The sequence below is a fragment of the Nicotiana tabacum genome, chromosome 7, assembly GCF_000715075.1.
Source record: "Nicotiana tabacum cultivar K326 chromosome 7, ASM71507v2, whole genome shotgun sequence".
NCBI lineage: Eukaryota > Viridiplantae > Streptophyta > Magnoliopsida > Solanales > Solanaceae > Nicotiana > Nicotiana tabacum.
The window spans coordinates 115,161,019-115,174,964 of record NC_134086.1 but is presented as its reverse complement, the minus strand read 5'-3'; the positions used below and the strand labels follow the sequence as shown (position 1 = coordinate 115,174,964).

At 35.2% G+C, this 13,946-nt stretch overlaps 2 protein-coding genes across 4 annotated transcripts; both read right to left on the bottom strand.

Annotated features, from left to right (window-relative positions):
- Positions 1-118: 118 nt before the first annotated feature.
- On the bottom strand, positions 119-1,741 carry LOC107797665 (protein TIFY 3B). The gene is made up of 5 exons (XM_016620572.2): positions 1,482-1,741; positions 1,279-1,387; positions 1,012-1,141; positions 548-605; positions 119-425 (listed from the first exon to the last, which is right to left on the bottom strand). Exons 1-5 carry the CDS (start codon positions 1,646-1,648, stop codon positions 323-325), a joined length of 567 nt encoding a protein of 188 aa, XP_016476058.1. The 5' UTR covers positions 1,649-1,741; the 3' UTR covers positions 119-322.
- A 1,040-nt stretch (positions 1,742-2,781) lies between these two features.
- Positions 2,782-7,861, bottom strand: LOC107797666 (putative sodium/metabolite cotransporter BASS2, chloroplastic). Of its 3 annotated transcripts, none has more exons than XM_016620573.2 (7): positions 7,329-7,861; positions 6,023-6,163; positions 4,272-4,427; positions 4,028-4,149; positions 3,758-3,919; positions 3,612-3,672; positions 2,782-3,041 (listed from the first exon to the last, which is right to left on the bottom strand). In XM_016620573.2, exons 1-7 carry the CDS (start codon positions 7,728-7,730, stop codon positions 2,856-2,858), a joined length of 1,230 nt encoding a protein of 409 aa, XP_016476059.1. In that variant the 5' UTR covers positions 7,731-7,861; the 3' UTR covers positions 2,782-2,855. The 3 variants fall into 3 exon arrangements, 1 of the variants encoding a protein (XP_016476059.1); XR_001650734.2 differs by having other exon boundaries at positions 2,813-3,041; positions 3,535-3,672; positions 7,329-7,860; XR_001650733.2 differs by having other exon boundaries at positions 2,813-3,041; positions 3,539-3,672; positions 7,329-7,860.
- Between the last annotated feature and the right edge of the window lie 6,085 nt (positions 7,862-13,946).

Below are 13,946 nucleotides of genomic sequence, written 5' to 3'. Positions count from 1 at the left end.
ACTTTTTACGTTACTAGTGAAGTTGTTTGCCTTATTTTCAAGTTGAGAAATTCCACTTATTGTGGGCTGTTTCTTGTTAAACTATGTAGAATTTTGTGAAGCTTTATATCGTACATTGCTACTCGAATCTGAATTGCGTACTTCCTTGATTTTTGACTAACAAAGTTGTTCGAACACAGTGAGATGTCCATTGCCAGGAGTTAGAACAAAGGGCACAGTAAATAAATGTTCAAGAAGAAAGAAAAATATTGTCTTAATCCATCAAAAGCTAGCCCTTCTTTGCTTCATATAGAGAGAGCAACTTTTCTGGTGGAAGAGCATACTAACTATTCTTTTCCTTCAAACTATAATTTCCACTCTGATCATCACATTCATCTTCATGTTGAGTAATAACAGGAGAGGCATAAGGGTGTTTACTTATAATCCTGAAAATTAAGAACTATATTAATTAGTAGTATTTAAACATACAAGACTGAATGGTTCCTTCATATACTTAATATTAATCAAGAAAATTAATTAAGCATTTTAAAGCTGGAAATTAGTTCACCTGTTATGGCGTTTTTCGAAAAATCTCTTCAGGGATTTCCTTCTAACAATTGGCAGTTCTAAAGTAGAAACAACAGAATCCACCAAAAATTTCAGTTAATATGCAAGATGATGACCATAAAAAAAAGCCTGGAATTTTAAGATACAGAGTTAAGAAAGCTCACTGATGTAAGCACTTAAAAAATTTCTTAACTTTATTCAGTTAAATACTAGCATTAGTTATAGCTTATAACTACCAAGGAGTATGGTCGAACGGATAAAAATTGTTTCACTGTTAGTCAGAGATCTCATGTTTGAGATTCTGATAATGAAAAAATTCCTGGTAAAAAGTGTTTCTCCTTTAGTGAGCCTTACGCAACACGAATTCAAATTAGTCAGACTAGAGGATTTTAGATGGCAAATGTGTTAAAAAAATTTAATACTTAAAACATATACTAATGTCAAAATCACCAGCTGAATGATCACCTGCTTGGAACTTGCACGCAAATGGAACTTGGGATATCTGAGTTGGTTCAGCTTCTTTGGGGGGAAATTTTACATTAGTAGAACCAGAGAACAATGAACTTTCACGTGCAAAATCCATAATAGACTGTGCCTAAAAGAAGAAATATCGCACGGTGTCAATGTGCCATTGCAAATTTATAAAATGTAGATACAAGAAATAATTAGATTGTGAAAAGAAAACTCAAAAAAACATACTACATGTTTTGCAATATCTAATTATATTTGTACCTTTTCAACAGGAAGATTGTCATAAACATGTACAATCCCAGCATAGAATATTGTTAACTGTTCTGATTCAGACTTCTCTCTTTGTGAAACAGGAAGCTGAGTATCATGCCTACATTTAAGAGTATATCAAAGTAATTAAAATGCAAACACAATTACTTTGATAATTACCTTCAATTAACTGTTAATTAAATATATTCACTTACATGATTCCTGGTAAAATTGCCAACTCTAGAGTAGACATCCTTCTGTGACTACCATTATTACCTATACCTTTTAATTTGCTTTCATTAATTTGCTTCTGAGAATCGAAGTTCTTATTAAACTTTTCAATCTTCAAGAAATTATTTGCCACTTTGGAGCTGCAATACATTTTCTCAGTCTGAGAAAAAAATTACAAGCTTTTGGAAATATGGTAAGTATATAAATGTATACTAAGACAAAAATAAGATAAATTAAATACCTGATTGATTAAAGTATTGGTCTGTGCCAAAAAGCAATAGTATAATTTAGCATGGATAGAAGTAGTTAAATTGGGTAAGATTAAAATAAAGGATGTGGGGTTGGAGAAAAGATTGGAAATAACGCTTAAAATGGCCGATTGCCGGTCTGCAGGCATCTCGATGAATTCGAAATTGAAAACGTTTTTCACAAGAACCTCCTCGTGAGATAATTGGAAAGTTGGTAGATAATATACATAGTAAATAACAATTAATTAAATATTTTTCTAGTTCTTGGACATAATGTAAGGAAAAAAATTGTCACAATGGAGATCCGTTTCACTAAAACAACAATATACCACGATCTCGACTAGTTAGTCTAGATTCTTCCTCACATAAGAAAAAGTTTGGCAAATTAGAAGAGAAAGCAACATTGGTTAGTCAACAAATGAAAGTACTAGAATTAGTAGTGCCATTGGTCAGGAATGTGCTCGATTTTAGCTGAATTAGTAACCATTCTAGGCTTACGAGTGGGAGCCATTGTAGACTCAAAAATCTTTAACCCCTTCACATTCTCAAAAAAAATCAGAAGCTAATGAAAGTTGGATCCTTGGCCAACGAAAAGACTATGCTTTTTCTAAACTGTATCCTTTACCTCATGAAAGTTGCCTTAGGGAAAAGTCGTTCTACCTACACCTTCACAAACTGTCTCTATTGTGTATTTTTATGCAGTAGATATGCTTTCAGATGAAGTGAAGTCTTGAAACAACAGTAAGAGTAGCCGTCGTCTGACCATATGAGGTTGGGGTTCAAGCTACGGAAACAACCTCTTGCATGAATGCAAGGTTCGGCTGTGCACAATAGTCCCAATATGGTCCGTTCTTCCCTAGATCCGCACATTAGCAAGAGCTTAGTGTACCGAACTGCACTTTAGACATGCTTCCACCTTCTTCCGGTACTTTCCCGATAACCACTCTCTCACAAAGTAATAATCTTCAAGGACTTCTCCAGAATGCTTTTGATGAATTTTCAGCCTTGCCAGGGCCTCAAAAGTGAACTCAGAGAATGGCGAAAACAAGAACTTATTGATAGTTATACGAATAGGAGAAACTGATCACTATGGTTCAACATGAATATTCATTATTTATCAGCCAGTTCAAGACTACTCCTTGGTTGAGTAGGGTTGATACATCTCCAAAAGAAACCTAAACAACTACCCATTAAATTCATTACAATAGCTGAAGTTGCAGCAGGTAGTGCAACTGCTGGTGAAGAGAAATGGGAGGTTGCTAAAACCACAGCCAAGGCCGAATTTTGCATGCCCACCTGCAAGACAAGTACATAACTTTTAACATCATTGGCTACATTTATTATTGAGAAGACGAAGGGATAGAGAGGGAGAAGCTCCTTTTCTTATTACGGCTCAATTAGTGACCATAAGGTGAAGATGAAATAAGTTTCACAAGATTTATAATAATTATCTAACTTTCCTGAATTCAGTTGAATTTGTACAAGGTTGTGGCAAGGGAAATAGTATAGTGAGGCGATCTTCCTATCCGTTGAGTAAAATGTTTTTGCAACAAAAGGAATATTTCAATACAAGTAATTAGAACAAATGGAAGCGGAAAACATATCCGAGAATAGTGTTATCCTCCCCAAGGAGCTGAAGGTCAATAGGTTCTCTTCTCCTCCCCCATTTAATAGGTAAATTGGTTTCATCCATGAGAAATATGGGTCGTTCAGAAGTGATAAAAAACAGACACTGATTATAAAACGTCTTGGGCTACTAAGAAGTAAGAACAAAATAGAAACTTGTTACCAACGTGATCTTTCCATGCTTGGCTAGAATTTACCCAAGTAGCAAGCCTAGGTGTCTTAAACCATTCAGAAATGTACCTCAATGGATACAGCCCGTCTTTGAGGTTCGCCAAAACCAGCCAAAGCAGCAGATAGATACCTGATGAAGATCTCATCAGATGACATATTGCATGGATGCTAAATCAGGACAATAGATTGTGACAACGAAATAAGGATAATCTTACCCAACAAAGAAACCAGCAAAATGAAGCAATGCTACAGATACCACAACAAGCCCAAATTCACTAGTTAGCACATTCTGAGCACGATTGAGCAGAGACAAATCGGAAGAGAATGATATGCCAACCACAGAAGATCTTAGACGCCCAACATTTTCGGAGAATATACTGAGCAAAAAAGACAACAAAAGACAGAATGAGAAAGGAATGAAGCAGGAAAGGACAGTTAAGTGAACAATCACCACAGAGGAAATTATTCATAATCAACAACTAAACCTGGAAGCAACAAGAGAAGTAGCTAAGACTGCTAGAAGGGGAGCAAAAGGTGTAACAAGTTTCACCGCCTTCGGAAATTTGTGCTGCATATAAGAACCTACAAGAAGTGGAGCAACCACAACCTAAAAAAGAAGCAAATCAAGAAAAAATAAATTATTGAAATCAGTAAACATATACTCCATATAGGTAATTTGATGAGTCAAAAGTATCAATATGTTTACAGAACAAAGTGAAATGACATAACCTGGAGCGTGCTGATGGAAAGCTTCAGAGCATCCACAGGAACATAGGTTCCTGCAAGAATCTTCGTCAAGGAGGGAGTGAGAAGCACTGCACCAATTGTGGTGCATGCTGTCATCACTATTGATAAAGGAACATCTCCTTGTGCAATTAAGGTTACCTGTAACACAATTGGGAAGCAAAAAAGGAAAGTTTGTAGTGAGCCTTATGGTGTAAGCCCATATACATTCATGATATCAAGAAGCTAATATCTGAGTACAAGAGCGTGCATTCAGTAAAAAGCAAAGTTTTCCCTAACGTCTAAAAAATGAGATCTTTAAACGCTTATATTCCAATCAGAAGAAAGAAAGTGGCAGACAGGAAACATTGTAATAGAAGTGGACTTCTTGTCGCAAGGAAAGGATATAGAGAACTAACCAATTTTGCATGCTTGCTAAATGTGTGGTGTGAGAATTGACACCTTTTCGTAAAGCATGATAATGTGATTGTAAGGGATTGTTTTCAACATGTATAGACGACTATTTGCTCCTCACGTACCATACCTCATGACATGTCACTCTAAAATGTATAAAGAAAGACAACAATATCTTCTACTCTCATGGTACTTACCCTTCTTTGCTCCAGGCTTCCTTCTTAGTGCTAAAACCGAATTCACACTACCCCAGCATCAAGAATTCAAAATAAAATTTTGATTTTCTAAAATAAAGTGGAAAGATGCAACGTCCAATCATAGAGTATAATCAACAGGGCAACTGAAAATAGTATTAGTAGTTAACATCAGCACTACATCACTGAACTATATGCGGGTGCGGTATAAAAGATAATTCGTCACTGCATATAGTAGCGCAGCAGGTTGCAAGTCAAGACAAGCACATCCATGCACATAATAAATCAACTTTGGCCATCAAGAACCATCTTTCAATTTCAATTATGCACAACAGTGAATTTGACAAAGGGGTCTAGATCCAATTATTGGGTAACAGAAGCTATAGAACTAGAAACTCATATGTAAGAAATAAGAAGTTTGAGACAAAGGAAAAGAAGGAAAATGGTTAACTTTAAAAGATTTCCTTATCCAAATGAAGATGCTGCTCGTACAAGGCAGTTTTAATGACTGATAACTTGGAGCATTTTGGAAAAAGTTCATCACCATCTGATCAGATTAGCCAACCTAAAAATAAAGTGAAAGCAGGTAGACAAGTATCAGAGAAATGTATTATATTTTTGAAGTTATTGACGACTTATCGTGCTTGTAGCTCTCAGCTCACTGGATTCTTCCCTGATTTATCAAACCTTATTGGATTTCTTGTGATACAGTTTTAAACCACACATAACAATTTGAAATGAGATCTACCTTTTAGCTCTAATCCTCAACGTCAATTCTTGATTGTAGATTCATACAGTGCAATAGATTAGGACAAGAGTTCCCTTAATTATTAATAAGGGAAATACTGCTCAGCAGAACAAGTTGGCTGAAATTAATCAAAAGCAGAACAATGAAATGATTTTGAAATATAAAAATGAAGACCGTAAATGACATATAAATTGGGACCCCAAAAACACCAAAAGATGCCACTTAAAACTCAGTGGAAAAAACAGTAAAGAATAGCAAACATACTGCGGATTCACATCATTACTGAAACGTTTGCATATATGCAACGACTGGACATCGACAACCTAAACATGTTCATTTGGAAGTTAAGCTTGACATGGTAGCTCTGTTAAGGAGAAAAATACAGAAGAAAGTCACATTACCACGTTGGACGCTGTACCTCCTGGGCTACAAGCAAGCAATATTAGACCAACCGAAATTGAAGGAGAGAGAACCAACATTTTGCTGAGAATCATTCCCAAGGCTGGCATAATTGTATATTGAGCAGCACAACCAAATAGAATCTAGAAAGATGAGGAAAAAACAAAGAGTTTAGCCTGTAGAAATTTGCATATAGTCTGATTAAAGTTTATGAAACAAAATTAAAGTACATGTTCTCTTCATTAAATCAAAAAATCACCAGGCACCATGCCCTTAAACCAAATGATGGACCAAGCGGACTTGTCTAAATTTCTTTCTTTGAAAGCTTAATTTGAATGTTATAAGGTGTGAATGCCACATATTTGTAGTCCAAATATGGGACCAAGTGGATATAACTATATTTCTTTGTTTGAAAACTTAAATTCAATGTTACAAAGTGCGAGTACCACGTAATTGTAGTCACATGTTCCAAGTTGGTACTATCACATTGCCAACAATTACTCACTCGAAAACATGTTAACATGAGAGTTGTTCGAAATAGGGGGAAAACGTAAAGTTATATTAGTAGTGAGTAACTCACATGTGACCCGTCCTATTAATTGAATTTTAATGAAGTGGCTCCTGAGCCGAGGGTCTACCCGCGTACACACTATCCTCCCCAGGGCCCATTTGTGGGATTACACTGGATTCGTTGTTGTTGTTGTTGGCTATGGAAGATTAGGTGAAAACTCTTTTGAAAAAATTAGAGAACAAAAAGAATCTGTGAGTAATTAGCACCATTACGCACAAATTATGACCTGCTCCATGCTAGCATTCAGAAAGAAGATAACAAAATTTTCTCTGAGTTAGATTAAATTATACTTGAAGCTCATAAACAACAACACAGCGCCTCATTCCTAAGTAACTTGGAGTCGGCTATCCTCTCTGTCCACGTTACTCCATTTAAGCCCGTGTCAGTCCAATACCATGAAAATTTCAGTTTCTCTTGCGCCAGAAGTTCTCTACATTTTCTACTGGCATATAATAAATCTCTAACAAGCGTGAACAACTCCTAGCAATTATCGGACCTAAAGTAAACACACTTATAGCTCATTAAGAAAAATCCATGACAAGCAAAATGTGGCATCTAACAAAAAGTGTTTCACAGGGTAAGGGTTCAATCAAGATTGTACGAATTCGCAAAATTCACTAGGACATTTATATCAAGAACCAAAAGAAAGCAAAAACGAGTCACAGTACTCTACAACTAATTAAAGAAGTTCACAAGTGAGTAAATGGAGTGAAACACTATAAAAAGAGTGTACTCACAGAAAGAGGCCTTTGCAACAACAAGTTGATTAACTCTTTGACCTCCAATGTAAGACCCATTGCAAGCATAATAAACCAAAGAGCCAAACTATATGAAGTAGGACCAGAATTCACAAACCATGAAAAAGTTGATGGCTTTAAGCAGGCAACAAACCCACCAACCGTTACATAGACAGGGAAAAGGTTGGCTGCAGTTGACAACCAATTTTCCCATCTGGGTTTTGCTGAAATCAAAGTAAGATTCTGAGAATTTTCAGGAACACATTTAATTATTGTCTTGAGATTTGGGCTTAGAATCTTTGGACTTGTTAGAGTAATGGGGTTGATGGGTTTATAAAGGGGAATTCTTGGATGGTGTTTTGGATTGGAAGTGAGTGGAGTGAAGCAAAGAGATATCGCCATAGCTGTGAATTGAATTTGGATGTTGATATGGATTCTTGTGATACAGTACTAGTAACTTGATCGGGCATATACCTGACAACTTTGGATGTCGCTGTATTTTTCCACTTACGAGAATAGTTTTGACTTACTATGCTTTCAGTATAGGGAGTCAATGCTTAATTTATGGAAATAAATTAATTTTGCTTTATTTTTTTATTTCTTTTATATTTAATGCTCTTTCTTATGCAAATAAATTTATGCATATTAAAAGTTTTGCCACTATAGGATTTATTAGGTTGTCGTTGTTGTAAAAATTTTGCAATTACGTATATAATAAATTTGTAAAAGAATTGAATTTGATTCTTTAACAATTGGTTGATTCAAAGACTTATTTTGTTAAATTAGCTCAAAAATTAATCATTTGTTCACAACATCAAAGGAAATAATTTTTCTTGATTTAAATTCTTAATATTAGCTCGTTTCACGTTTTTAATTAACTATAACAATATTTTTATCGAATAAATATTTTATGTTCATAGGATAAAAAAATATTCGATCTCACATTTCACTTAGAAAATTTTAATTAATTTTAAAGTTTTAAATATTAGAAAGATAATTAAAGGAAAAAATGTTAATACGACATTTATTTTTAACGTATAAAAATTGACCAACATGTCATTATAGTAAATTCTGAATTTTAATTATTTTTAACCACTTTATTAAAATGTAAAAAAATTTAAATCCCTGGGTATGTTTGAGTAAAATGCCAAACATAAAATTGTTAGTACTATGTAATATTTAGGATACATATTGGATGCTACAAAGTTTTATTATTCTTCTATTTAAGTTAATGAGTATAAATTTTATATGAATATTATCTCATCCATACCAATTTATTTTAACTTGGGACTTTGAATAATTTTGATACAGGGTTTTAAATTTCTAAGTAAGGCAACTATCCTTTCTAGTAATGACATACTTAACGGTATAAATTACGAGAAAAAAGGAGCTAAATTTTTTTATCATATAAATATTATCAAAGAATGTATTTGACTTATAAAAATAATTAATAAAAAATTTAATTCCTGAAAATAATGAAAGCTATTTAACTAGTTTGGTAAAGAAGATATCTTACATTAATAAACAACAACAACAACCCTGGGGAAAAGAAGATACCTACCTCTATCCTGGGGTAGAGAGGCCATTTTCGGTAGACTCTCGGCATCCTTCCCTTCAAGAATTCCCCATCTTGCTCTTGGGGTGACTCGAACTTACAACCTCTTGGTTGGAAGTGGAGGGTGCTTACCACTAAAGCAACCCACTCTTATATTAATGAAAAGCCCCAAAATGCTTTGTTGAATTATTCACATATTATTGAATTTCACTAAAATGGTATGAATGCCACATTTTTAATTAATTGTCAATTTTCATGCATCACAAATAAGTTGGGATAGTGTATACGGTCAAAATCGGGATGTCCCTTTTTGTTCAACTGACCAAGGCTGGAACGTGGTAGATCAAGTTTGGACCTCGATTTTTATCTATGACGCGGGGTTAAGTTATCGAGACCCTGGACCGATTAAGCTCGAGGTCGACCAAAACCGAGACCAAATAAGATGGAGATCGAAGCTAAGTCGAGTAACAGAAAATCGAGATATCCGAGATCGGCCAAGGATCGCGGCGAGAATCTCTCGGCATGAATCAAGTCAAGACCGGTTGTTTTGCCAATCATGGAATTTCCTTCCATATTTAGAATTCTACCTTAAGTAGAATTCCTCTACTATATAAAGGAGGTTCTAATTATTTGTAAGAGATATTGTTCTCACGTATCAAAGAAATATAACACTTTCTCTTTAGCTCATATTCTTGTTCGTCAACTTGTTATATTTTTAACTGTTCTTGCACCAATCGGCTCGAGGGTATTCAAGCTCGAGGATTGAATTCCATTCAAACGCTGGTTTGCTTTATCTCATTGCTAATTTGTACTATTAATCTTTATATTTATCAATTAATATTAGGTGAAATCACGTGTCCTTAAAACCACATTATAAGTTTAATTGTTATCCAATTTTAAGGGTAACAGTTTGGTGCCCACCGTGGGGCTAAGAATAATAGTGATTGTCTCGTATTAATTCTCATAACACACACTACTTTACGCTTGTTCTTGTAAGTGTTTTTGATTTTACGATTCATGTCAAACTTGCAAGCAGTACCCACTCACGCTGACAACGACCTCGATTTTCATGGAGAAAACAACAATGTAGCCGCCCCAGGGATCGAAGTACCTTAGGCTGGCCTCGAGGGAGTACCAATTGCAGATCCCGTCGTTCACTTGTCTCCCTAAATACAAATCTGGGTGTTGATCCCGAAAGTAGTATATGCAGGGAAGTTCGATTAAGTGGTCGAGGTACACAAGGCGGAGAAGACGGTGAAGTCAGCCTCCAATTGATATTTGAAATGCTACAAGATCAAAAGGCCATGATAGCGCAACTATAGAATCAATATCGAGCACCAAGTGGGATCGAACCAGAAGCTGTTCATAGGGTCGAATCTATATCGAAGAGATCGAATGCCAATGTCTCGGGGACTAACCCTGTCATTGTGAAAATGCTCGAGGAGCTCACTAAACGGATTGAATCAGAAGAAAAGAAAATCGAGACAAATGATAAAAAGGTAGAAACATACAATTCCCGGGTTGACCAAATATCGAGGGCACCACCGATTCTAAAGGGTTTGGATTCAAAGAAGTTCGTGCAGAAGCCTTTCCCTCCAAGTGCTGCTCCGAAGTCTATCCCGAAGAAATTTCGCATGCCAGAAATTCCCAAATACAATGGGACCACTAACCCTAATGAGCAAGTTACTTATTATACGTGCACCATCAAGGGTAATGATGTTACGCCCCGCAATATTATGTCGATACTTCGACCCGCAGTATTATATTATGATGATGTTACGCTTAACAGTAATAAATTACGACGATATTGCACCTGTAGTATTGTACGTTGAATTTGTCGTAAGATAATTGACATTAGTCCAAGGAAAAAGGTTATTTGGAGATTATAAGGATTATGCTATTTTAAACAAATGATGAGTAAATTCGTGAAGATGAGATGGGAAGCAAGTCAAAGAAAATAATTTTTTCATCCAAATTTGGCATATTGGGATAAAATACGGGCCGAGCATTAATACCCAATATTTATGGACTAGTGCCATACAAGGTACTACATGACCATGATAGTAAGGTGTACAAGGTATGTTAAAAGCGAGTAGCATTTTAAGTAAGCTGAGATAATTTTTAATTATGCGGGTAATTGATTAATTACCGGGTAACGAGACATTACCTAATTAATCCAAATATTTGGATAAGTATTAAATCAAAACGTGGCAGAAAAAGAATCATGATATTGTAACTCAAAAGTAACTATATTATGTGGCAATTCTCAAAAGAAAGTAAGTCATTTCCATTTAATAATGGATAGACACCTAAAGAATCTTATCCTTTATTAAGGAATATAAGTTACAATCCCATATAGATATGCATTCAAAAGGATCAGAACGTCCATAGTTATTGGTAACAATCATATATCATTCTTTCTTAGTTCAAAATATGTTAGGAGCAGAAACTAAATTCAATTCACAAAAGCTTCCAACGTGAATTTGTTGGAATCGTAGCAACGTAAAATTTTGTAGTTCAAAAGGAGTACGATACAATCTTCTCCAAGAATATTATACGGTGTTTTCCCTACCCCAGGTATGTTAAGACTATCTCTTCTTTCTTTTTGGCATGATCTATACGGCACGAACGAAATGAGAAAATGCGTAACTTCCATAAATGACTCTATTGATAGAAGTATTAGGAGTGTCTATGTTCTTGAATTCCCTTGTATCTTGTAATTCTATCATTTGTTCATGGGTCTCAGAAGTTGAAAAAAAAGTTTACTTCATGATATTACTCAAAAGCATGGTCTTATAGCATTCCAAGAGATTTTATTGACGTACTTCTCATGCATTGCATTCATGTATATTGACTCATGACCAGATGATGTTATATACGTGTATATTAAGATAGCATTATATACGTGTATATATGTATATATATATATATATATATATATATGGGAAAGGTTATGACGTTATATACGCACCACCACTTGATCAGCTGGTATACATTGATGATTTGCCAACAATAGCCGAGATGATATGATGAGATGCCCTAAGAGGTTTGATGATATTATGAACGCATATATCCATGCATGATATGATATTTATACGCATATACGCGATATTATAATATTAAATTATTTACAGAGTTATTCAGATATATATGTTGAGCCTTTACTCCATGTTTCTCTCATGTCTACTAGTTACTGATTTTCATTCCTTACATACTCGGTACATTATTTGTACTAACATTCCTTTTGCTTGGGGACACTGCGTTTCATGCCTGCAGGTCCTGATAGATAGGTCGAGAGTCCTCCAAGTGGGCTGTCAGCTCAGCGGAAGGTGTTGGTGCGCTCCATTTGTTCTAGAGTTGCTTCTTTGGTCAGTATGATTAGTACATACATTGATTGGTATGGCGGGACCTGTCCCAACCTTTATGATATTATGTATTCTTAGAGGCTTGTAGACAGATGTCATGTATACGTATACTTGTATGGCCTTGTCGGCCTATGTTTCGAGTATATGAAGAATTATGCCGGACTTATAGGCCCGTACTTTATATGTATAAGTTTGTATTCCCTCATGCTTTACTCCAGTTCATTTACTTATGATAGAATGATATAAAATATACGTTATGTTGGTCCTCGATTGAGTAAGGTACCGGGTGCCCGTCACGGCCCATCGATTTTGTAACACCCCGTAAATTTGAATCAGTTGTGGATGCATTAAATGAGTATTAATGTGATGGTTATCAATTGGTTATGATAATAAGTGTATGAAGCATATCATAGAGATTTGGGGTCCAAGGAGAGGCTTAAGTCTAAATCAAGTTTGAAAATTTCATGATAGACTAAAATTCCAAATGAGCACGCACAAGACCAAACTTTGAACGAGCATATCTACATTTATATAAGGTGTTATATGATTCACAATATATCAAATGAAATATCTTTGAGTGTAGTTTCTAACTCTTCAAACCGTTTGTCATATGGACACTCCTACCATAAGTTATGACCAAAATTACCAAAAGCTCGCAGAATTTTACACTACTGCGCCGCCCAATGCGTCGACCTATGCGGCGCGGCTATTTAGATTAATAGAGCACCTCCAAATTTCATTTATAGACACATTTTTCATTACTGTGCCACCCCATGCGCCGCGGCTGTGCAAATCTTTGTTTTTTTTCAACCCGGTCCTATTTTGATATAAAACCTTCGGGGGTTATTTTTCCCACTTCATTTGAGAGAATTTTAGGGTTTTCCTCCACTCTCTCAAGACCTCCAATCCTTCACATCTTCAAGGTAAGCAATTCCCATTATCTTGGTGTGAATTCCATCATTTATACACGAGTATTGATGAAATCTACACATAAAATACTTAGATCTTCAAGGGATTTCTTCAAGAACTCAAAGAAGGGTTTTGCAAGATTTCTTACAAAATGGTAATCTTACACCCTTAGACTTACATGTATGGATTTATTAAGGGAATATGAGTATGAATAAGTATTGGAACTCTTGGTATGGTGATTGGAAGCCATAAGTTCCCAATTTGATTATACAACTATTATAGAGATTGAAAGATGTTTATTTAATGGAACTTTGTTGGTTGGGTGTGGATGGATGGTCGTATATGTGATTTTGGAAGTTATAAATTAGTTAATCATGATGGTGGGATAAATTGTTGATGAATGGTGGTAGTTAGATGAACTAATTATATGGTGATGAGATGTGGAGATTTATGTCTACAAGGTGTTTGATAATATGCCTAAATGGCTTAAGTTATGGAATTTGTTACTAATATTGGGTTCCATTGGATGTTGCTATTATAGATTGAAGGTTCTTAGTATTGTGGATCATTGTAGTATCACTAAGGGGCGAAATTGAGGTATGTAAGTCTAACTCTTTACGTTTGGGAATGTCTATGATTCTCCCTACGTCCCATTCATCTTGACCATTACTAGTTTCCTCATAAAGTAACTATGCCTTGGTTCCATGAATAGTAGTAGAACTTCTATTCTCTAGATGGCATAGTTTCATAATCATTCGATATTCTATGAGTTTCAGTTATGACAAATCA

Bases quoted from the DNA above. Each gene is read 5' to 3' on its own strand.
- LOC107797665 (XM_016620572.2), bottom strand. From the start codon at position 1,648: ATGTATTGCAGCTCCAAAGTGGCAAATAATTTCTTGAAGATTGAAAAG. The intron at 1,388-1,481 runs GTAAGTGAATAT...TCTTAAATGTAG, and splicing joins GCAATTTTACCAGGAATCAT to GCATGATACTCAGCTTCCTG. The intron at 606-1,011 runs GTGATCATTCAG...TTTCTACTTTAG, and splicing joins TGCGTGCAAGTTCCAAGCAG to AACTGCCAATTGTTAGAAGG.
- LOC107797666 (XM_016620573.2), bottom strand. From the start codon at position 7,730: ATGGCGATATCTCTTTGCTTCACTCCACTCACTTCCAATCCAAAACAC. The intron at 4,150-4,271 runs GTTATGTCATTT...CTTCTTTTTTAG, and splicing joins TTTCCATCAGCACGCTCCAG to GTTGTGGTTGCTCCACTTCT. The intron at 3,042-3,611 runs GTACATTTCTGA...CTTGTCTTGCAG, and splicing joins GACGGGCTGTATCCATTGAG to GTGGGCATGCAAAATTCGGC.